The sequence below is a fragment of the Diaphorina citri genome, unplaced genomic scaffold, assembly GCF_000475195.1.
Source record: "Diaphorina citri unplaced genomic scaffold, Diaci psyllid genome assembly version 1.1 scaffold17, whole genome shotgun sequence".
Classification (NCBI taxonomy): Eukaryota; Metazoa; Arthropoda; class Insecta; order Hemiptera; family Psyllidae; genus Diaphorina; species Diaphorina citri.
Genome location: NW_007377455.1, coordinates 424634 through 448661, shown reverse-complemented (window position 1 = coordinate 448661; position 24028 = coordinate 424634). Strand labels below are relative to the sequence as shown.

General features: G+C 35.9%; 1 protein-coding gene across 1 annotated transcript; it reads left to right on the top strand.

The window, feature by feature from the left end:
- The first annotated feature begins 1401 nt into the window (after positions 1 to 1401).
- Positions 1402 to 23830, top strand: LOC103507665. The gene is made up of 16 exons (XM_008472168.3): positions 1402 to 1673; positions 11968 to 12211; positions 13235 to 13423; positions 13744 to 13924; positions 14418 to 14562; positions 14938 to 15077; positions 15552 to 15713; positions 16588 to 16832; positions 17309 to 17545; positions 17958 to 18113; positions 18396 to 18550; positions 18930 to 19048; positions 19458 to 19640; positions 20148 to 20252; positions 20595 to 20831; positions 21130 to 23830. The coding sequence occupies exons 1-16, from the start codon at positions 1550 to 1552 to the stop codon at positions 21301 to 21303; spliced, it is 2796 nt and encodes a 931-aa protein (XP_008470390.1). The 5' UTR covers positions 1402 to 1549; the 3' UTR covers positions 21304 to 23830.
- Positions 23831 to 24028: the final 198 nt, after the last annotated feature.

Below are 24028 nucleotides of genomic sequence, written 5' to 3'. Positions count from 1 at the left end.
GTCTGTAATTAAACTAGGTACCCCTTTGTAGCACAGAGGCATTTTTACATTCCTTATCTTTCTTTGTATTGTTCAAAGTCCTCACAAGTAGGTATCTGGAATCAAGCTGGCAGTGTAGATCACAAATATCAGTAGGAATTTATCATTATTTCAAAGTTCTCCGAAGAAAAATAATTATTAGCCTACTGGTTTGTCATTATTGTGACGAAATTCAATCCGTTTTGGTCTGGCAAATATCACAATATTTCAAGCAATGCTCCTTTGTTATTTTCTTCTTTTAATATCAATGCTTCCTCTTCTATTTCTTCTTTTTTTAGAAGACCCTTTCTTTTATCATTTCATTTCTTTATTCTATACGCCCACTTTCTCTCCCTTCTCTTTGTCTCCCTTGTTTTTTAGAGGTTTTTTTCTTTGTCTTATACAAGCATGAATATATTTCCATAAATTAAAACGAAAGTAGTTTGGTGACATTTCCCCCCCTCCCTCTAATATTTTGAACAATTACATAATTATTGTGATATTAGTGCTTTTCCATTAAAGAGAGAATTCTCATTTTTATACAAAGGTCGCGCGAACTTTTATAAAACGAGGTATGAAACGCTGAAGGTTTCGCCAACCCATTTCACTCCATTCGCTAGTGGACAAACTGTTTTACATCTCCATTTCTTAGGGATGAAAAACAGAAGGAGTAGGTATAAGAACTGTATTCTGTGAAACATAGGAAGGTACTAACAATAGAAATATTAGTAAAAGCACAAACTCCAAAGAAACAGGCGTAAAAAGGGAAAATCCTGTCTAGTAAAAATATTCAAGATAAAATGCTTTCACCGAAAAACCACAAGATTTTAACGCGTCAACTTGTGGCCTGTGGGAAATTTAAGTGTCGGTTTGGTTGTGATTTAAGTTTGTTTAATGCTTCCAAACAATTATTGGTGATTTCATTCTAACCAAAGTCCGATGTAGACTGGAAAGTTTGAGTTTTGGCAGAGTTTTGAATTAAGTTCCTTGGCAGAGATCATACCGTTATGTGTGGACTTAAATAAATCATGGAGAAATAACTTTTTCATCTTCCACATTTGTGTTCCTTTCCACTCCACACCTCTAACCATCTGATTCTCTCTCAAAACTTACCTACTCGTACTTCTTCTTACGGTGGATTTCACCTATGACTTGATGAGAGATTTCACTAATAGAAGAATTTATCCAAAAAGGAGTTTTTAATAATCCAAACAGGCGTTTTTAATGACCCAAAAAGGAGAAGTTAATAAAAACTCCTGTTTGGATAATTAAAAACTTCTTTTGGATCATTAAAAATTCTTCCATTAGTGAAATCTCTCATTGATGAAATCCACCATTAGTCAACCGTTCTAACTCAAATTTTCTTCTTCTTTTTCTAGAACAAACGACGATCTACGACAACAACCACTATCACGAGGAATGTCTGCGATGCAACTCATGCGGTCTGAACCTCACAGGGCCCAACCAGAAGAGGGCCCGCCGGTTCAAGAACCACATCCTGTGTGATCTTCACTTTGCCGACGTGGCGCTCATGGAGTGCTCAGACTTCATGCAGCAGCTCCGTAGTTTCAAGCCGCAAAGTCTCGGATGTGCCGTAGCACGCCGCAAGAGTTCCACCACGCTCATCTTTCCCCTACCACCGCAAGCTTGTTCAGGTAAGTCCGCCGTTACGTTGCGCCCATACTTCCCCTATTTATTATTTTTATTTAATATGAGGGTTTTCCGCTTTTTTATTTCGGAACAATGAAACAATTAGGTACTGTGGAGTGGTCTGTAGTATGCCTCTCAACAGATGGGCGAGAAGAGACACAATACTCCCCATTTAGGGGCTGGGTCAACACGAGAACACCAGAAAGTAACCCGTTGAAATATTTGAAATCGAAAAACAAGCACAATTTTTTGTCAATGGTGGGAATCGAAGCCGGGACCTTCTGCTTGGCAAACAAGCTTGGGCTAACCATGTCTCTTTCCCATGAGGTAATCTCAGATTTTCTTGTATTATTTATGATTTATCTAAATTTAACCGTTAGGATTACCTACCTGTATTTTTAGAATAGGGATTCTTCAATCATTCTGTTAAAGATAGCATGAGCTTGACCTACAGACTCCTTCGTATTTCCCCTTCTACCGACTCAGAGTGGAGTAGGTTGAGACTTTGAGAATATTGTTTACACACGACTATACTTAACTAGTTAACTGCCTATCTTGAATTAAATTAAATACAACTCCGATCACTCCCATATAAAATATTTATGACTATAGACGCCAAAGGTTTGATAAATTCATGAAAGTTCCAGACAATGTAAAGTGCTTTATTCTGTTCCGATTGAATAAGGTGATGAAATGCACACAAGTGTTTACTAGTACCCATATGATATACAACACACATCCTGAAAAGCAACATGTTGAATTCGAATAATATCTGCAACTGGAAAGCATAAACTCATTATAAACCTAGTGTCGTGTGTACTCATAGAACTTTCAAGTGCTGTACAATCGAAAAATACAGGTTAAAGAATATTAGCTGGAACTGGAACGAGAAGCTTTTTCATAAAGAGATTTAATTTGATTAAGTTGGCCATAGACAGAGGTAATATCATAAATGCGACAAATGCGTATAAGGTATTTTCCTGGAATCACCAATTTTAACTGAATGTAATATTGTAAATAATAATAATAATAAAAAAAAACATGAATTCAATGGAACCAGTCTATTTACACCACTGCGAAGAGCCATGAACAAACAATGGGATTTCCGGAATTTCATTACAAATATGCGCTTTTATTAGATTGTTTATACGTTCAATATTTATATCCAGCCAGAGGACACCAGAAGGCAGACTATTGGCGTTTCATGGCGGGAATTTTCTATTAAATTTATTTTATGACGGTCTGATTGAAAATTTAAATGAAATTTCAAATTTCACTGTCTACATGGAATCTATTAATTAGGTATTTGTTTTTGGCGAATAGTTCGACATTTGTTCAAAATTAGCTGAATGAAGGGAAACAGGGAGTGTCAGGTAGGTACTTGTAATGGCTCTCATAATAATTATGATGGCTTCCGTGGAAAAGCTCAAATCACAAATTCACAATACGCGTTTACCTTTCCAATATTATTCACAGAAATACCTAATACCTTTGACAAATGTTTCATTTTATAATCGATAACGAACCCTAGACTTATAAACGAATTTCATGCTGTATGGTGGGTAGTTTTAATTTTTATACACAATTCTAGGTAATCCTGGGGTATTCATCACCAAATCTTTTAAATCGCAAGGATAAATGTGTGCATAGAGAAAATCCATAGACGACTGACAATGATGAGCTTTCTGGAGCTTATCTTAAATAGAGATTCTCTATTCTTTCATGTACGATAAGTCTCTATTTGCATAAAGATTTAAAGGAAAATAAGATATTTATTGGTAAGCTTTCCTCGCTCATGGCTCATGATTTTCATTCATCCTTGCAGATTTTACTTGGGAACGTAAATATACATTTTTTTTTCATTCATCTCGTCCATTTTACAGGGAAAAGCAGCCTTTGTCATAGGGTTTAGGATATAGGTATATTATTTTCCATGTAGAAATAGGATAATTTTGCAAGGCGATATTTTGCCAGTTTTCAGTAAGTAGATAGGTATTGATAGAAGATAGATAATGGAGATAAGTAGTTAGATATATTGAAGAAAGAAATGTATAAAGACAACTACCCAATTATTGTACAAAAAGAGTGTAACCAGATGGTTTATGAAAAAATAGAGAAGAATCAGGCACCCCAAGAAAAATGGTTCAAAATTTGTATGAACGCCTAGTATCACAAGTCAACTATGCAATGTGCATAACATAAAACGTGTTCCTAACAGTAGCCATGCTTCTTAATCCGGGAGAACTCATTTATCTTCCAACGTCTTTATTAGAAAAGTTGAGCCACTAGGAGAATAATAATGAGAAAGAATGAAACAATCCATTTTCCCCTCGTCAGTATAGGTAGCATTGAACATTGGAAATAATACCTATCAAGTTTTCGCCAGCTTAGCAATATTTTCGAGAGAAAGTTTTAATATTTTATTTTCGGTACCTAGGTACCGTACCATAATAAAGAATTATTATTTCATTCTTATCAAAAAAAGACTTAAAGAAGTGAAAACAGTTTCTCCAAAGTTGCCCGATACTTATCAGGGGGTTTTTCCATAGGTAAAAAGTAAAACAGTTGTCCAAGTCTAGGTAGGGTAACTGTACCACCCTAGGCCTCTGAAAGGGTTCTCCAGACAGAGAGGGTTATCATAATATAGGTATGCATCTACGATCCCAATTATTTTGGAAGAGTGGTTTAGGTTATTAGGAACCTTTATTTAATACTTCATACAGTGGACCTACAGTAACAAATTTCCGTTAAATGAAAACAGTAGGAATGCACCTATTTTTAGCTCCCTTTGGTTCCAACTTTTGGCCCGTCCATTCGTTTTGTGAACAGCAATGTTCACAAACGAAATAAAACACATCAAGCAAAATAATACCGATATTGAGTTTGCATCGTGACAAGAAAGAAATATCGAGAGATGAAGGAGGGGAAGTAGGGGGAGAGGATGAGAGGAAGAATGGGAGGGAAGGAAAAAGGAAATAAAAGGAGGGAGTAAGGTAAGGGAAATATTGATAGGGAGGAAAATGTAGAAAAGGAATAACATTTTTTTTTATAGACAATATAAATAATCTAACACTTTACTTCGAAAATATTAGATAATAAAGAGGTGCTCTATTAAAATGTTGGTATAATTGAACAACTCATTCTAAGCTGACAGTCTAAATAAAGCATTGCTTATACTTATACTTATAATAATTATTATTATGTACCTTAGAAGAAAAAAGATTTGGCTTTCATATGCATGACAAACATTGAAAAATGGGCCTATGTTGTCTTGTAACACTGCTGTGGGTTTCTGTACGAGTACCTAAGCATAATAAAAGATGAAAAATAAATAAATTGAGTTTTTTTTTACCTACCTACCTACCTACCTACCTACCTACCTTAAAGTACCGTCAACATTCCGTTTTTTCACCTCAAATTACCTATTGGCAATAATAAGGACTGAATTTTCTCTTCAAAATACTGTCAACAAAGGGTATCAGCTGGCTTGTCAAAATAGTCGTGGGCGATGAAATACAATCATTGTTGAAGAAGACCCATTTTTTCAACAACTCTCAACCCACTTTGCTCTTATCATATCCTTTCACACACTTTCATTTTTCCTCCTTCCCCTGTCTTTTTACTTTCCTCATCCTATAGGAAGGAAAGTAATGTAATCGGGTCAAATTTTCGATGGTCAGTTTTTAGTGCCAACACGTAAATCCAAAGTTTCAGCCATTGGTCCGTGTGTGTGTCTGTCTGTAAACAAAATATCTCGAGAACGGTAAGAGCTAGAGACTTGAAATTTGATATGCAGTTGTCAAATGTAATAAGCATGCGACACAAAAGGTCGGTGCAACGCTTGGCGGTATTTTGCCGCTTTTTGGCGGTTTTCGGCGTAATTCATTATTATCTCGGGAACGGTATGAGCTAGAGACTTAAAATTTGGTATATAGTCCACAAAAGTGACAAGGATGTAACTCAAAACTTTTAGTTACGATAGGTGCTGCGGTTGGTGGCTTTTGGCGGTTTTCAGCTATACTGACTATACGGTTAGAGATATTGTAAAAGTTACAATAGAAAAACACCCAAATAAACATCGTTTAATAGGATAAGGAAAGTCGTGTGATGTTCACACCAGATTTTTTCCTTGAAGTTCTTAAACCCAAGAGTTTATTCATGTTTGGTTCGATTTTGTTGTTATGTTGAAACAGATTGTCTCTACCGACATCTACAGTTCAAGTATACCTTTTCTACCTACACAGTATTCATCCGATTTCCCTCCCACTCTGTTTTATTCTTCTTCCTCCTTTTTACTGTCACCTAAATCTACCAACTCCTACGATTTCCTAATACATATTGCGTTTCTTTCTTAACTTAACACAAAATATTGCGTTTCTTCCCCATTTCTCCGTTCCTCCTCTTTAGCCCGTCCTTCCTTTATTATTACAATAGTAATAAAAAGGTATAAGGGACGGACTATTGTATTCGCTTCGGTGTCGTCTGTCTGTCCCCATAGAAGGACTTATCCAAACCTGGTTGACCTATATATCAAATTAAAGGTCTTTTTACCAGGACCACGAAAATGGTGGTGCAAATTTTGTCCAGAAAACCATAAAGTTTTTTAAAAAAAAAACTGGTTTTTGCGGGATTTTTTGGTATATTTTTTCAGCGCTGTATATATTCGTATGAATTGGAAGGGATTTTTTTTTTTCACATTTTCTCACACAAATGAGCTCTAATCTTGAAATTTTTCGCGACGACCTATGAACTCAAAGCGAGAAAGTTTTAGGTAACACTTCAGTCGATCATTTAAGACCGGTTTTAGCGTCACCTATGTTAAGCTACGCCGAGAAAGGCCAATAAATGGATGGGTGACTTAAACATTATATTGGGAATAAAGGGAGAACGGGCTCTAGTCTTGATTTTAAATCATTACATGAAAGTAAAATCAAAAAATCAAATCAAGAATAATATTACACTGAATATTAAACAAATTAGGTAGGTACATAGGTACTGATCGAATAAACTACGGGCTAAATAATTCCCGGAGGGACGGGCCCAGCTTGTTTTTCTTCGTATTGTACCCTTATCTTTCCATATTATTTCTGTTTTCCTTTACTCCTCTCTCTCCCATCTTCCACTATTCATACAGGGTTCAGCAAAATGCTCCGAATAACTTTTGTACGGTTTGAGTTAGAGATAAGATCATGGAATCTTATTAAATTAATTAGAAAAACTTTTTGTATTCAATATTTCTTTACCATTTTTTTCCCCTGAATATAAATGATGAACAGATTTTATTTAATTTTTTGATCTGCATATTTTTAATTCTTTGTTTGGATTATCCTTAGTCAATTCTTTCAACTTTTTGTTTAATTGACCGGAGGGTGTCTAGACACCCTCCGGACGTGGACTGATCCTAGGATCAGTCCATGTTTCTATTACGTCTTCGTTTTCGTTTTCTTTAACTACCTCCTCTCTCTCTCTCTTTCTTCTTTCGTTCCTCCAAGGTACGTGATAAAGAATAAATACAGAGCTTTGTGAAGTGGAAATCTTTTTTATTTATTTTAAAAAAGACAAGATCCTTCTCTCTCTCTCTCTCACTCTTCTCCAGTCTTCCACAGTCTGAAGTTACGCTTTCTGAATCCAAGATGTTCATAGTAAGAGATACATTGGCTTCCATAATTAAATATTATTACTTTGTTGGCACGGATTAACGTAGGAAACAGTAGGCAACACAGAGAAGGTGTATATAAAAAAAAAGATTATTAGAAGTACTTGTATAAGGTGGTTATAGTCGTACGTAGTGGTGAAGCTTCAGAAATTTTCCAAGATGTCAACTTCTGCATTTTTACAATCTTCGGAAAAAAGCTTCTTTATTTTTCGCAACAACATAATAGATTATTTTTATCTTATTAAATATTTTTATAACAAAAGAAAATACAAAGACGCTAGGATTTGAAATAGTAAAAAATCTCAAAGGCAATATGCAAGCTTTTGAATTCAGTGTGTACCTCATAAAAAGAATTGGGGGAAAAAATCCAAGCAAGCGATGACAGTGTTCCAATATCAGCATCCAAAGGGATAAAGAAAATATTTTTATAATGGATACAAGTCGACAAATAGAGGTATAAGAAGAGAAAATAATACCAACACCAAATCCCGTTTCTATTTCACTGGTTATACATACCGACAGATAGTTTTTCGAAAAAGATGATAGATGTATTTTCTATTGATGTGCAGAGCTCGTACGTTTCTACGCACTGCTTCGTCACTGGGGTCTCATAAAAGACAAAAGAATGAGGGAAGTATAAAACAAAGGATAGGAAAAGTCCTGTAAAGAGAAAACAAAATAAAAAGGGAGCGACAGAAAAATTCCCCCGTAAAAAAGAAGTACAAAAGAGAAAGAGAATGGCCGGATATTAAATTGCTAACTTTTTAATTTAATTTATTATCATTTCGCTTTCATCTTTGCTTTATTTCAGACATAGTGTCAGAGCCTTTTCTTCTTTTTTTTTTGTGTGTGTAATTCATAAATTGTGTTAAGCAATAAGGATGTTACAAATTATTACACTTGTAGGTCTCTACGCCTGGAAAAATAGGAGAGTAAAAATTGGAGCAATAAAATTATTGCAACTAGTCCTAAGCATTTTTTTTATCCATTATCACCATAACATCATCTTTCGTGGTATTTCTCAATGGAAAGAATAATCTTCATGGCATTGAAAACATGATTAATAAATAAAAAATTATTCTTTTTCCGCTCTCTTTGTTCGCCATTTTTTTCTGTTCTTACTAATGTGTGATTTTTTTTTTTACTTTAATAAGATGAAAACTAGTGACTCAAAGTTAGATATATGTGGTTTGGGGTTTTTACACATAACTTTTTCATTTCACAAAACAAAGCATGTTTTTCATTTACCTGAAATTGTAATGAAATTTAATTTTAATCCCAGAGATTGTAAAGGAATTGTTTCTGTTTTTACTTTCTATACTTAGCTCATGGATTTTTTCCACAATTTTAAATGCAGACCAAAAAGAGAGAACCTTTGTTTTGCACCACCAAAAGGCAAAGCTCTTTCTTCTTCCTCTATATCACAGAAAACTCAAGTAGTCTTTCTACAAAAGGTAAACTCCTTTCTTCTTACTCTGTATTACAGAAAACTCAATAAGTAAGTAATTTACACTATTAGATATGTAGTGAAACTAGTAGATGTTTTAGGTACCATTGTACAATGAAAATGTGCCTGTTGGGGAAAGATGACAGCAAAACTCATTGGAACAAGAACAAAACTCCCTGGAACAAGAATAAAACTCAGCGGAACAAGAACAAAACTCAGCGGAATAAGAACCAAGCCTGTGTCATCCTCAAGGAGTTCAGAGTATCAAGGACCTCAATCCTGTCATCTTTCTGATTCCTGAGCACTTTAAGATAAGCACCAAACCTCAAACTTTTACAAACGTAGGTTGGTGTTTTACCTTACAGTGCTTAGTTGTCGGATATCATCGGGGAAGCATATTCACCACAGCATTCAGCCATTCAGCACACAGTAGAGTCACAACTCATCAAAATTGGATTATGTAGAACACGGATTATCTGCATTTATAATACTATACGAGCGGGTAACCTGGTACGGTAAGAGGGAGGCTGTGGGTTCGATCTTCTCGTAGACTTCGGATGGAGGTTTGTGGGGTTCAAGTCCACAAGTCCTGTAATAAAATTGAGTAAAGTTTATTAATACTATTGATCTACGGACGATTTTTGTGACGAGAATATACATGCTTTCCCTTGGTTTTGCCCGTGGTTTTGGTATTTTACTATACAAGTATACAAAAGATTCAGGTTCCTTACCTTAAAAGTATATGGCCTATAATTATGTTACCAATTTAATAAAGTGACTTAATTTTCAACGTCGTTTAATTTCCATCTCATTGCTCCTCTCAATTTCTCGTTTTATTAGCTATCATAAACACTCGAAATTTCCAGAGTTTAAGCCGTAAAGTGAAATCTTATAAAATGTGTTTAGCTGTTGTTTTAGTCTAAAACTTTTTCTTTCGAGGTAGATTGAAGGAGGCTTGTGTGATTGAATAAGTCATTGAAATTTCGTAACTATACATAATTATAATTATATACGTATACATAACTATAGGTATACCTACCGTCCTACCGAAAAAACAGCTTCCCAACTAGGAACTGAACAACCTGCTTAAAATAATAATATTAAACGTAGCTTATCATTATAACTATCCTAGATAGCAAATATAGAGCCGCCCTGTCTATAAATTGGGATCCTCTATTTATTAAATAGAGAAAGCGAAGCTTAAAAGTTGAGCCATACCTCATTGTAAAAACTTAAACTGAAACTTTAAACTTGAAAGCAGGTAATTAGAAAAGTTGTATCTTGAAGAGAGGAGAATAGAGATTATACCTAACCATGAGTATATTGGAGGGGGGAAAGAAGATGAAGAAACAGGAAGATGTGAGAAAGGATGAAAAATAACTGGACAGTAAGGGTTGAAAAGCGAAGAATAAGAAGAAGAAGGATTGAAAGGGGGAGAGTCTTTAATCTGAAATGAAAACAAAGTACCATATTGTGTTTTTATGAAGAGCTCTTGATATTTATGAGTCAGGTGGGGAAGGGCGAATGAGTGAGGGAGGGAAAAAAGGTAAAAAAAGGAAAGATAAAGATTGAACATGGAGGGAGAGGAAATGAAAGTAGGAAGGGACAGAGACAAGGAAATGGAGAAAGCGAGTTAAAGGGGAAAGAGAAAGGTACAGAAAGAAAAGTAAAAGGAGAGGACACTAACTTTTAATAAAAACAGCAATAAAACAGAATTCTGTTTGTGTTTTATTCGCCGTGCGTCATAAACCTATTGTACGAGTACTCGTACATCATCGTATATTACAAGAATAATGGATAAAGGCACCACTATTCGAGACCTTGGATTGACAGAATACGATAAGCATCTTGTGAGATTGAAAAAAGGAAACAGCTTTTTGAAAGTTTTGAAAAAAATACTGACGAGGTTCATAAACATAGGTACCACAACAAACACGATTCACACAAATTTTAAATTTTCTGCTGCCAGATGATGCGATGGCATAAATTGGGAGGGATATTTAACACTTCCACTAAATTTTACCTACATAGCTCTCTCATTATTTTCTCCAGACTACCCTACAATTAATTGGGGTAGCTCGAAGAAAAATTAGGGTAAGTTCTATGTCCCGAACCCTGCTATTTCTCCGGTCAAAAGTCCGAGTCGCTGACGTTTCCGCCCGAATTTTAATTAGATTGAAGAATTTCGCTTCTAGCCCCAGGACCATTTCCTACCATCAACCCTCATTTTTCAGACGGGTCGTATTGAATTGTTTGAAGATTTTGTTTGATAATCCTTTTTGTATGTTAATAACTTAATAGTGGTAAATTGCTAGTTAGTACCTTGTGGTTCCATTCTTAAACAATTGAAGATCCAATTCAATATTTTTTTTTGGGGGGGGGGATTTGAACCTAGGATCTCCTGATCACCAGGCAAGCAATAAGTATGAAGTTCAAGGGGAAAAAATATCTATAGGTACATTAAATGACGTCTAGGTATTATTTTATAGGTGTTAATGGGTTAGCGGTAGTGACCCACAAAACTTTTCAATTTCGAGCGACCAACTCTCTCTCTCTCTCTCTCTCTCTCTCTCTCTCTCCATAAATACCCTTAGCCGTCTGACCCACTCTTTCCATTTTTGATTAATTGATGTATAAAAGGTAAAAAGGGTAGAGATGCAAATTGAGAACGTCTATGTAAAAAAAAAATTATTTCCATTTTTTTTTTCTTCTATTTTTTAAATTTTTACTTTCACAAAAAGAAAGGAATGGAAATAGGTGAACGGGGAAAGCGAGAATGAAAGACCAACTTCTGAATAGATATAAGTTGTGACTAGATCTGAATGGAGTAGGGGAAAAAATCAGATCAAAGAAAAAATGAGACTTGAGTGACCATCAGAGAAAGTTTTAAAATAGATGAGGATTAGACTTATTTAACCTCTTGAAAAGACAAACATGGATAGTTAAAATTATGCCTCAATTGCACCAGTTGAAAGATAAATTATTCAACAAACTTAGTCCTATTACTATAAAATTCCATTTAAATGTAGATTAGGTTTACTAATGCCATAAAGAAAAGAGATAAAGATGTGGCCTTTGAGTCTGTTGGTTTAAATTCTACTGATCACTATTATACGTATATCGTTCCCAGTGAATAGTCCTCTTGTGAGACTTTTACCAATGTCCATTTCTAACACGAACATCTTTCTGTCACCAGATGAATTTTGCGAAGAGTTTCCACACAATCTCATTCCAACGCCGGGATACTGGATCGAGTGTTCCCGACAAAAGATCGCCTCCGACACGATATGGGACGAATCGGAATCGGAAAGAGACGAGGATGGCCGATTGGAGGACACGAATGGAGAGGAAAATGGACTGCTGGAACATCGGATCAAAAATGGGGACGATGACTGTCTCCTGGAGAATGACGAGGGAGAGGAGGAGGATGAGGAACCTAGGTAAGTTTTCGAGGTGAAAGTAACTTTTTTTTTCAAGGCTTTAATGACAGGATTCTCACAGTGAGCTCTTCCACCCAACCGGAATTTTCCCTTAAGATAATAAGTAATAATTGAGATTCATATTGGTGCTTAGTAGATAATTGTGTTGGAAGTTTAAATACAAAGGTCCTTAATTGGTTTATTGCCTGCTGAAAGTCCACTTAACAGTCAGCAGACATAGACAGTTCTTTTTTTTTTTTTCAAGAAGTAGGTGCAGTATTTTTCATACATAATTACAGCAATATGTTTTTAGTGTTTACCCATATGTATACCGGCATAATTATGTAAAACCTCCTTGATATTTGAAAAGAGACTCAGCTAGCAAGGCGTCAGGTGTGAACTTGACTCGCGGAATCAATTTCCCTCTAGTTTTTCTACAAACCCACATGTGAGTCATAATAAACTTATGCTTTACGACTGTTTGCTCTATCCAGTTTACGAGCAGTCTTGATATTTTATTTCTTCTTACCTTTTCCTTGTTTATCTGTTTTCCCAAGCATTTTCCTTTTCAATAGAAATTGATTACCGTCTTGTCAATGGTAAACATAAGGAAAATGCCATTTCGGCGTGTGTATTTAATTTGATTTTTGAGCTTCATAACGAATGTGAGTTTGAAGCTCCTGCGAGCTGTTGCTTTAACTTTAATATTTGTTTTCACGGAAAAATATGTTCACACCATATATTAGACCAGGATTGGAACCACTGGTTGTAAAATCATCAAAAATCACTAACCAAATTTTATAAAATAAAGAAAGATAGGTACCTAATAATTCTATTCTATGTATACCTACTTTTGAAGATATCTCCTACTATTATAAAATAGGTACTAGCTAAAACTGAAAGGAAACTCAGTAATGGAGGTGTGAAAAAGAGGTGAATTGGTTTGTAAATCACCTATATCGCGGTAAATCGCGTATAACTAAATTGCACATGCCATCAGTTTGACATAAATTCAAGCAGTGTTTCCCGTTTTCCGATTTCCAGGAAGAAAACCACTATCGAGGAGCAATGGGAGAAGAATCAGGCCTTTGAGTTGACATCCGTGGAGCAGGAGACCTATGAGAAGTATTTCTACGGGACCGAACATTGGAATTATTTCACCAATGACGAAGATTTGGGGCCCGTGATTTTGAGCATCAAGCAGGAGATTCTAAATGGACGAGACCAGTTTAGGTGAGCAATACTAGTAGTTATCTATTTCAGAGACCGTAAACTAATTAGTAATATAAATTCCATTACGGGTTGGTAATTAAAGGAGTGGCCGTGGCCACCTACTGGAGACACAAAATCTGAAAATATGGTGATCCGGACACGGAAAGTAAAGTAGTAAGTATGTACAAAAAATCTTCTGAGTTTTATACTCTCGCAAGGCCACAATTCACCAACAAGAGGGTAAAGATCCAGTTTCGTACTAACGAATTTTGTAATCCCGGGTCAGAGCAAAATGATACAATTTACGTTTTGACTGATGAATAAAATTCGTTTTCCCACAGGATATTAGTGCGAGCTATCTCTTACACAATCCACGGTCTCATCCCGGCATCCTGTGTGTTCGCTGACCGATACAATAGGGAAGAAGTTGTCAGGTCTTTGGGTAAAGAGGTGAACATAAATCCACCCCTGACCCTCGGCCAACTACCGGATACACCGGAGGAACTGTTGAAGTTGGACCAAGTAAGAATTAAAATTTAATAATTGAACAAATAGCCAAAGGCTGGAGGTTACCACCGCGAATTATCTCTGGATTGAGTTCGACCCTGGAATGACCCCGATATTGAGTAGAACTCAATCCACATCCAGAAATAACCCGATTGGTCATCCCCTTTACAAGTTTTTTTTTTTAATTTATTTTATTACTACAGGGCAATCAAAAGGGCTGAATTTTATTAAACTCTTTTTCAACGATCAAGTAGTAGGTGTAGAGGGGTGATTGTAGGTTCTACATTTTACAACTAGATACATCCTTCGTCGAGGTTACTACATTTTTCCTTTGCCTTTCAGCTCTCTTTTTTAACAAAGTTGGGTAAAGAGGTGTACCTATTCCACAACTTTCTATACCTACAAGATTACACATTTTATTTTATTTATTATTATTATTATTATTTCATTGTGATAATATGACACCTATAAGAGTCTCCATTATTGATGAGCCCAATTTTCATTTTAGGTATTCATCAAGTCTGAATTGAAAGTAGGAGTTATCTATGTAAAAGAAGGACAGTACACTGAAGAGGAGATTCTGGACAATAATGAAAACAGTGCCCTGTTCAATGAATTCCTACAAATCTTAGGTGATCGAGTGAGACTGAAAGGTAAGTTTGTGGTGATTCGCACCGAAACTCCAGTGCTCTATCCACCGAGATACTGAGTTTCACATAAATCGTTTGTCACCGTGAAATAAATGTGATGTCACTTGGAAATGTCATGTCTGTTGTGGTGTTGTGTCAACTCTAGGAGTAGTTGTGGGTAAAATACCAACATTACCCCTAATAACGTAAGGCCGCGGGTTCGATTCCCGCGTGGGGTGGAGTTTATCCTGAACGGATAATGTTCATTCTCGGAATGGTTAGATTTCGCCTATCCTGTTTTTCTTCTCTTTTCGATTTCGGGACGATGATACCTCAGCAGTTACAGTTACCTCTATCAAACTTCTTGAAAAAATCCCTTTTTTGCTTTCTCTCCCTCAGGATTTGACAAATATAAAGGCGGTCTGGACACGGTGCATGATCTGACTGGCTTCTATTCTGTGTATACTAACTGGCGGAGTATTGAGATCATGTTCCATGTGTCCACGCAGCTTCCTTATGAGAAACATGATCCGCAGAAGGTAAGCAAGAAAATTTAACAGTCGTCACAGTCCTCTAGTACCTACTGGTAACATAATGGATATAATTTCTAGTTTTCTCAGAAAATCATGTTTTTTTTCTCATAAGTCAACAGAATAAGACCACTTGTCTGTTGATCCTTTCTAATTTGGCTAAAATGCTGCATGGCAGGCGAAATGTGTGAAGTTGCATTCAGAAGGAGGCCGGTCAGTAATGTTGGTGAAACATCCATTATTTTCCGTTCTCAGGTCATAAGTACAAAATTTGACCTCAATAAACTTCTGAATTTCCTCAACAATCATTTTAATGGAGGAGATAAAGAAACCAAATACTCTTACACGGGGGACTTTCCCACTCATGAACATCGGGGTTCTTATTAGTCTGACTTGTTACAACTGCTATAAAAACAGCTGAGCTTCCGTGATTACGAAAGTGCCCCGGAATTTATTCTGTTTTACATTTTTTTTCTTCCCCAGCTACAAAGGAAGCGTCACATCGGGAATGACATAGTGTGTGTTGTATTCCTGGAAGCAGATAACACCTCATTTTCTCCAGCCTGTATCAAGTCCCACTTCCTGCATACGTTCATCCTGGTTAGGACCAGTCCCAAGATACAACGAAAACCTACCCGATATGAGGTAAATGAAATATAGCGAGCGAGGGAGTAAGAGAATAAGGGAAAGAGAAGGAAGAGAAACCCCGCTACTCCTCACGTTGTTGGACCACACTGTACAACTTTATACAAAATTCTTGATAAAAGCAAATAATTATGTAGATCATTAATTTTATGTTTTTGAATATCGATATTTCAACTCGGCGCATTTCCTGGAATTAGTTTTCTCTTCAAAGAGACATACCCAGAAGCTATTGATATAATTAGGGATACAAGCGACATGAATAAACCACAAAATGAAAGATATAATTGACATAAAACAGAACCAAAATACCCTTGCTCGAAAGAGATTATAGAGCAACAGGTCTTTCTTCTCGTATCAAGATGAATGTCTACGAATTTCACATCACCTTTCGTCACAGAAGGGAGAAAAACTTTTCAAGAGTAAACTAGGCGTGACACTATATCTACCCATACCTACCTTGGCAGTATAAATAATTTAATTGTACAACAAAAACAAGACACCAAAGTTCAATGGGGATAGAGTATGAAACTTCATTTTTGTGAATGGGGGTGCGCATGGTTAAATGGAAGAGCGTTAGGGGTGTATTGATCCAAAAAAGCTCACGTTGTAAATTTGTGCGTTCTTTTTATATTTCATTGAGCTCTCATTGTGCGAAAGTGTTTGATCGAGGTGTTCAGAAAAATGTTTTGGAATTTATGCTTGCAATATAGATTTGGTAAGAAAAATAATTCCGAAAAAATACCTTTTTTACAGTAGGTTACTGGATAATTCTAATTTATTTCATAATAAATTGTTGCTTATAATCTACATTTTTTCAATATTATTTTATGAAAATTGAAACCTCACGAGTTACTCTTGAATTCTGTCATCACAGGTGTCCGTTGTTACCAGAGATGAAGTGGGTGCCTACAAGCCCTACTTGTGGGAGCAATCTGTGTTCGACAAGGGCCCCATGTTTCGTGAGTGGCTCCTGACCAAAATCGTGAACGGGGAGAGAGCAAGCTATTCGGCGCCAAAGTTTGCACGAATGCAGGAGAGGACCAGAAGTCAAATGTTAGAGGATATAGTGGCCAACCTGCAAAACCATGCAGAGACTGGCCAAATTCCCAAGCCTTATAGGTAAGTCAATGAATACCTATTGATTCTTTGGTTAGTTTCCCTTTCTTCGACAATAAAATTACAAGAATAAAAAAATATCAAAAGTAGCTACTCACCACTCGATTAACGTAGCTACTCACTCGTCCTCACAGGCTGAGTGCACCCCGAACTTTAATTACTGAGCCGAAAAAACTTCGACCCCGCCGGGAATCGAACCCAGGACCTCCGGAGTGCCAGCCTAGTGTGATACCCACTCGGCCACGGAGCCTACCAAGAAAGAAAAAGAACCATCGATAAAGGAGGATAATCCTGGTAAGAGCTTACCCTTGAAAATGACAGTAAAGTTGTTAAAAATACTCCTATCACAATAGTTCCCCATCCGTGGAACAAGCTTTGCTTTTACGGATGGGTATACCATTTATATGATTTTTTTTTTTTTTTTTTCATGTTATGTTGTAATATTAATAAATTTGAACAAATCATGTTTTCATTTTCAGACGAGGTTCCTGGCGTCCCATTGGTCACATGCGTCCCTCATCCCCCCTCCTGGATAGTGTGCGGGACAGGTTCGAAGACTACGACCAGCTAGCCCGGGACTTTACGCGGGTTTTCATGAATTCGGAATCCAATGTGGCCGTGAACGGGGGTCTGTTTGACGTGGTGTTTCTGGTGGGCCAGAGTAAAACCAAGGTGAAATTCATTGGGGTGCGAGCCATCCTCGGTGTGAGGAGTAGGTGAGTTTTATATGGGTTAGATTTACTAGATAGAATGTAAGTGTAAGAAATAAAGTAAGTGATAGAAAGTATTTGATAGAAACATAGAAAGTAAGAAAGGATGCTCAGACTTGAAGTTCCAAATCCGAAGTTCACTGTGCTGACTAAAACACACCTGACGTTGGTTTATTAGTCTTAAGTTACTACTCATTAACAGAAAAAAAAAGATCTTATCGATATCGATAAAAAATAAAAGACCTTACCTTATCAATTAGTTAATCTTAGTGGGGTCACATTATTTATCGAAAGATGGAATTTTTTGCATCATTTGAGATTGACCACTCCTGCTGACTAGCTGTCTATCGGGGTATCTTACTGAGTGAACCAGTTTTACTTTGTGACCTCCATCAAACTCTATAAATTTCTCTTTCAGGGTGTTTCAAGAAATGCTGTACGGAATCTCAACAGGGTTCGGCTCACCCCAAGTCCCTGTGGCCGAAATTTTAGCACGAGCTGTACCTGTCTTGCCTAGTCCTCAGAAACCCAAGAGTAGTAACTTCCTTCAAGTACCTGATATAGAAACTCCTAGGTGAGCTTTATATTATTTTCTACGGAAATTTTGACCATCTTCATGATTGGCAAAAAACTAATTGAAACTGGCAAATAGCAATATCAAAGAAAAGTCCAACATATTCAATTATTTGATCTCCTTAGAATCCATTCTATCTTCAGTATTGAATTGAAGGAAAAGTTTGTGTATAAAATTATAACAATGACTGTGAAATCTGTGGACCAAATCCATATTTCTAGCTCCTGTCACCAAAACAATTTCAAGATCATCATCAAGCGTCTTCGTTTGTTTCTATTGCAGACCAAAAAGTGTGCCTAGTTCTCCGATGGTGAAGCGAGCATTCTCTAGACTGGGAACCCTGACCGCAGGCTGGGGTAGATCCATCAAGAAACAGAGCTCGCAGCAGTTGTCGGCTGAGGATCGGAAAAAATGGGCTTCCTCACAAGATTGCTCGAGTAAGTGGATAGGGGATGATGTAATTTTAAAACAAATTTGGATCATATTTATTTGCTGAAAATACAGTGGTATTTTCAGTGCGTAACGATGAAACATTGGATTTTACAGGTCTGTGTCGTAACATGTCCATCCCTTACCTCTCGTAGAGGGCTGTTGTTGTTGTTGTTGTTGTTGTTGTTGTTGTTGTTGTTGTTGTTGTGTTTTGTTGTTGTTCAGCATGATTAGCTTCAGCTGTAGCCGAGTATAACCCAAGGGCTCAATTTTAACTTCCAGTTTTCTCTCTATTTCCCCGACAGTTATTATGTATAATAATATAATTATTATAACCCTTAATAAAGGTTTCTCGATGATTTATTTCGATTTCTTTTTTCTTTGCAGATAAAGAACAAAAGGAGAAAGAAAAAGACAAAACCACAAATCAACATTTGGCTGTTCCTAGATTAAGTGTCTGTGCAGATGCCCAGAAAGTAGACAGAAATAAATTAGCACAAGTAGAAGTAAGTCGGACAAAACTACTCGTGAGTAAATTAGACTAAAAAAAAAAATAAAATGTAGGTACCCAATTTAACTTGGTAATTTAACTCTATTATTACATGGTGGTCAAATGGTGGTCTATTATTATATGGTGATCAAATTCTCATATTTACGAGGATGAAATTCCATGCCTCGCCTGATCGCCTCGGTTGGACTTTGAACCCCAGCATTTCGAGTTCTTTATACAATTGTTCATTACAAAATCCACACATAGGTAGTCGACCGGCCTTCGATCTATGTCGAGTGAAGCGTCCACACTGCCTCGCCAACATAGATTCAAATCGTCGTTTGACTATGTTTGGACACACCTTAAGAGATATTAGGGCTGCAATCTCAATATGTTAGTCTAATTCTTTTCACCTCTCTTTTCAGTTTTCCATTATCGAGTTTGACCCGGAAACGTTTCGGATTCTTCTAGACTATCTTCATACCAGCTCGTGTCCTCTGACTTGTACCAATATTCCGGGCCTCATCTGTGCTGCTGAACATTATGACTTACCTGAACTACTTCAAGCCTGCTTCCATCATGCCAAACAGTTCTTACGGATTGAAGTGGTTAGTTGTATTATAATACATAGTTAGGTATTCCCTTATTCCGTGGTGTGAACTGCAAGGTAGCGGATTTTCCCCTTGCCGGGAGATTTTATCGATATGTTTCACGGGATATGTATGCTCCTTTATCAAGACTTTTCAAGATATTGACCTTGAATTGGTCTGATTTGGAAGGGGGGAAATCACACAATACTGGAGTATAGACCAACAATGGGAAAGTGCACAACAGGTGTTTATTGAGTTCTAAAGAAGCGCACTAAAAGTCAGCTGTCACACCGAATTAAGTAACATTTTTTTAGAGATTGGCTTATCATGACCAAAAATAAAAGCTGCCAAATCTATTCACTTGTAAGAGCATTGACAATTTCTTTGAAGTGTTATGAACTGTCCGTTTCCAGAACACTTTACCGTCTTACATTGAAAATAACGTCTATTACGGTTACGTCCTTTACAAACGAATATAAATCCCCATTCCCTGACTAATCTAAACAAACTATTGTTTTTTCACAGGTTTGTACAATGCTGTGCTCCCTAGAAAACTACTACTGGAGGTATACTTCAGCATCAGAACTAGTCAATATGATCCTTCAGTTTGTTGAGTCCAAAGCTCACATGGTAAGTCCTAATGATTTTTTGTTGATTTTCTTCTCCCCGTTGATTGCTAAGTAATTTCCTCATGACGATTAACAAATAATGTTTAAAATCAAGCTAGCAATTGTTTATGATTCTTTGGCGGAATAATTTGAGGGAATACGTGACATCGGATCGGAATACCATAGCTTTGTTTTGATATTTTTCCCCATATAGGTACCTGCATAAAGCTATCTATAGATACATTCCGTTTAGGGGAGGCCCTACCATCAGTTCTTGGCTCTCTAAGTATAGGTATACGAAAATATTCTATGTTTACTGTCGGAAATCACCTAACATTCGTTTTCTTTTTCCTATCCATATCAGCTGTTTGATCAGACAGACTTTCTCACCCTGTCTGAAAGCATGGTTCAGATGATCATGTGTAGAAACTTGGAGGTGAGCGAAGTGAAAAAGTTTGAAGCCATGCTGACCTGGGCACGGCACAAGATCAAAGCAAAGACTTCGACCAAGTATGACGCCAAGTTGGAGTTCAAGTGTATCATGGAGCGATTGTCGAGAGATTTGAAATTGTACCGAATAACGCCGCAGGATTTAATAAAGGTGAGTTGATGACAAGAAAGAATGATATCATAAACAGGAGCATAAAAGTCATAATACTTAATATTGACAGTTATACAGACGTCATGGTCGTCAGCAAGGGATTTATTCCTGCAACATTGGAAAAGATTGAGCAAATTTTTGAAGGAATGAAATGAGTTTTAACCCACTGTATTGTATTTAGTTTTTCTTTCCGATACCTTTCAAACGGTTTGAACCATCAAAATAATGTCCATTTCGTTGTGTGACAGGTAAAAATGTAGAAATTGCTAAAATTCTCGCATCTTCTTCTAAATTCCAGGTTGTTCTACCAACGAAAGCCATAAAGAATGAACGTATTCTAGAAACTCTGATGTACCAGGCGAATTCGGGGATGTACAGAATTCAGGACAGCTATATTGAAGAGTGCCAACAAAAGTTACAGAAACAAGACTCTAGGTTTAGTGAATGGGAATCGTTCGACTATGGAATATAAATCACAATTTCATACGAAAATTAAAAAAGGGACAACATGAAATTTTAAGCTATGACTAGGCATTTACTGTGAGCTTTGATGAGATTTCTGTCCTTTAAAAATTAGCACTTAGATCTGTCTTTAATCTACATATAGATAAATTATTGAATTCTTAATCCAATCTTACAGTCAGCAATAGCAATAATATCATAATATGTTCAAAAGCTCCTTAAGGTATCCACAAAAAATGCCTGATAACATAAAATACGAGTATGTCATCCATTAAGTTCAATGAAGCTTTAAAGGACAAACTTCTCACCATGGCACTGTATTTCTTCCAGGAGTTTCTGGATTCCATAAACCTCTCCATCCCTTTTCTCTACCATTTTATCCTCCTTTCTCTATCTCCATTTCCCTCCTCTCTCTTCTCTCTCTCTCTCTCTCTCTCTCTCTCTCTCTCTCTCTCTTTCTCTCTCTCTCTCTCTCTCTCTGTTTCTAACCACTACCTTCTCTAAATTTCTAATCCCATTATCTACTGTCCTTTAATCCCATGTTGTTCCCCATTTATTCCTCCCCTATATCTCAATTATTATGATACTCTCCTACTAAAGACTCTACATTCTATTCGACCTTTTCCCTATTCCTTTTCCTTACAACTGCAATCTTCCGACTTTTCTCTCTGGTATGGACAGTGAGTGCTATCATGCTATGGTGTTTTTATTATTTGTTTAAACCAACTATTATTTAAATTAATTTTATGTTCATACATTGTATTTCTGTTGTTATTTGACTTTGTACCACATACAGTATGATAATATTGATATATAGGTACTTATAAATAATGTTATGAAGTCAGCAATTTATGTCTACGTAGGTATCTCAACGAGTCCCAAGATTTCCAAGTGTATGAAGTAGATAAGTTACCTCATGACAAAGCATATCTTTAGATAAATTTACACGTCAAATATTGGAGGCAATATAAGACCAGATTGTTATTTATTTTTAATTTATCTAAGTATAAACATCCACAGATCCAACATTTTTACCAAGTGGTCTTCATTTTAACCATTATAATAATGATTATTATATTAAAATTTTAAATGTGAGAGTGTAAGTAATATTTACTGAAAGTTCATAGATAAATAATCTCATTTTTGAAACGTTTGTAATAATTATAACCTCTTAGATTACTATAAGTAATTAAAACATTTAAGTTATAAGATAAAACCAAAATAAGTGCCATAAACGATCTATTAGGTATTGTAAATCTATAAAAGCTTTCAGCTATTTCCTCGATTATTTCTTTCCTTGGTGTACCTACCCATTTCTTGCAAAATTCAAATTGTTTTTTCCTGAGTTATTTATTAGCTCTATTTACCTATTTATTTTTTGTGGGGTATAAGAATTGCAATAGAGAGTAGAAACTTTTTTTCTTTCCACTTGAGACATGGTCCATAGGTAAGTATTTAGTGAGAATAATGATGCCTGAGTTATACTAGTAGATACCAATTAGTGATTTTTTTGATACGAAACAAAGTTCGAATGCTGAATGCTGCTGAAATGAAATTAATGTATCAGAAACTTCTATAAATAGCTACCTAATAGTTCAGAAGAAAAATGGAAGATACCTAGATTTTATGAGTGTTCATAAATTTAAAGTTTATAAACCAAACGAAAAAAAAAATAAATAAATAAATAAAAAAAAACTCTTGATGTCTTTTATTATTTTTAAACTTTTACCTATAATGTAATGTCTTTCCCTATCGTTGTATAGGTACCTGTACCTCCTTTAAACCCTCTCTGTGTCTCCCAGTATTTTGTGTGTTTTATTCGATTCCACTGTGTGCTTAAATTAGGGAAGTCTTCTAAATATCCTCATACATATTTCGGTACTTTCAGAATTCAAAATATCCTGGGATTGTATTTCTTTTCCTAAGTACTTACTTAAAAATATCGTTTTACTAAATGAAAAGACCATTTTCTTCCACAGAATATAGAAAATAAAGTACACATTTGAGATTCACGTCCTTTGTTATGACGATTATATTTAATTCTGAATTTGAATTTCTTTTCGTAATATGGACCTGAAAAGAGTTGAGATTCAGGGAATGTCAGAACTGCAGATTTATAAAGTCAAGAATACTTGTTGAAATGTTCTACGCATTTGTCTAGTTGAAGAACTGTCTAGAAAATGCATTCGTCAAAATAATGGAAAGTAAGTATATCTCTCTCATTTTAAAAAATTAATATCAGCTACGAATCTGTAATCTGTATTTTTACATTTTATTTACCTTATATTATTTATGTGTTCAGTATGTAATTCTAAATCTAAAAACAATATTTTTACCCCAAGTAGTGTTTAAACGTACGTATACAATTTCAAAACAGATCATCAGTTACAATATTGCTGATTTAGTGATTAGGGAGTAAAGAACAATTCAAGGGGATTTCAGTAAAGAAGGAAGTGGTCTAGTGTCAATAACGGTGATGTAAACATCAGTCGGTGTTACGGTGTGATGGTCATAATCTACGTACGATCGTATAGTACAAAGTACATACCAAAGTAACTTTTAGTCACAAGTTCATAATAATTATTATTATAGATAGTATATTATCTTTATTTTCTATTGAAATGTTCTTCAAATCGTGGGTTTCAAAAACCGATTTTTATTGTGATCACATTGACCATTGACGAATGGGGGTTTCAAATTTTTATAAAATTTACAAGATATCTACGAAATTTGCA

Excerpts from the sequence above, each read along its gene's own strand:
- LOC103507665 (XM_008472168.3), top strand. The coding sequence starts at position 1,550 with ATGGAGTGCTCAGACTTCATGCAGCAGCTCCGTAGTTTCAAGCCGCAA. Across the intron at positions 14,563-14,937 it reads TGATCGAGTGAGACTGAAAG|GATTTGACAAATATAAAGGC; the intron begins GTAAGTTTGTGG and ends TCTCTCCCTCAG. Across the intron at positions 17,546-17,957 it reads ATCCTCGGTGTGAGGAGTAG|GGTGTTTCAAGAAATGCTGT; the intron begins GTGAGTTTTATA and ends TTTCTCTTTCAG.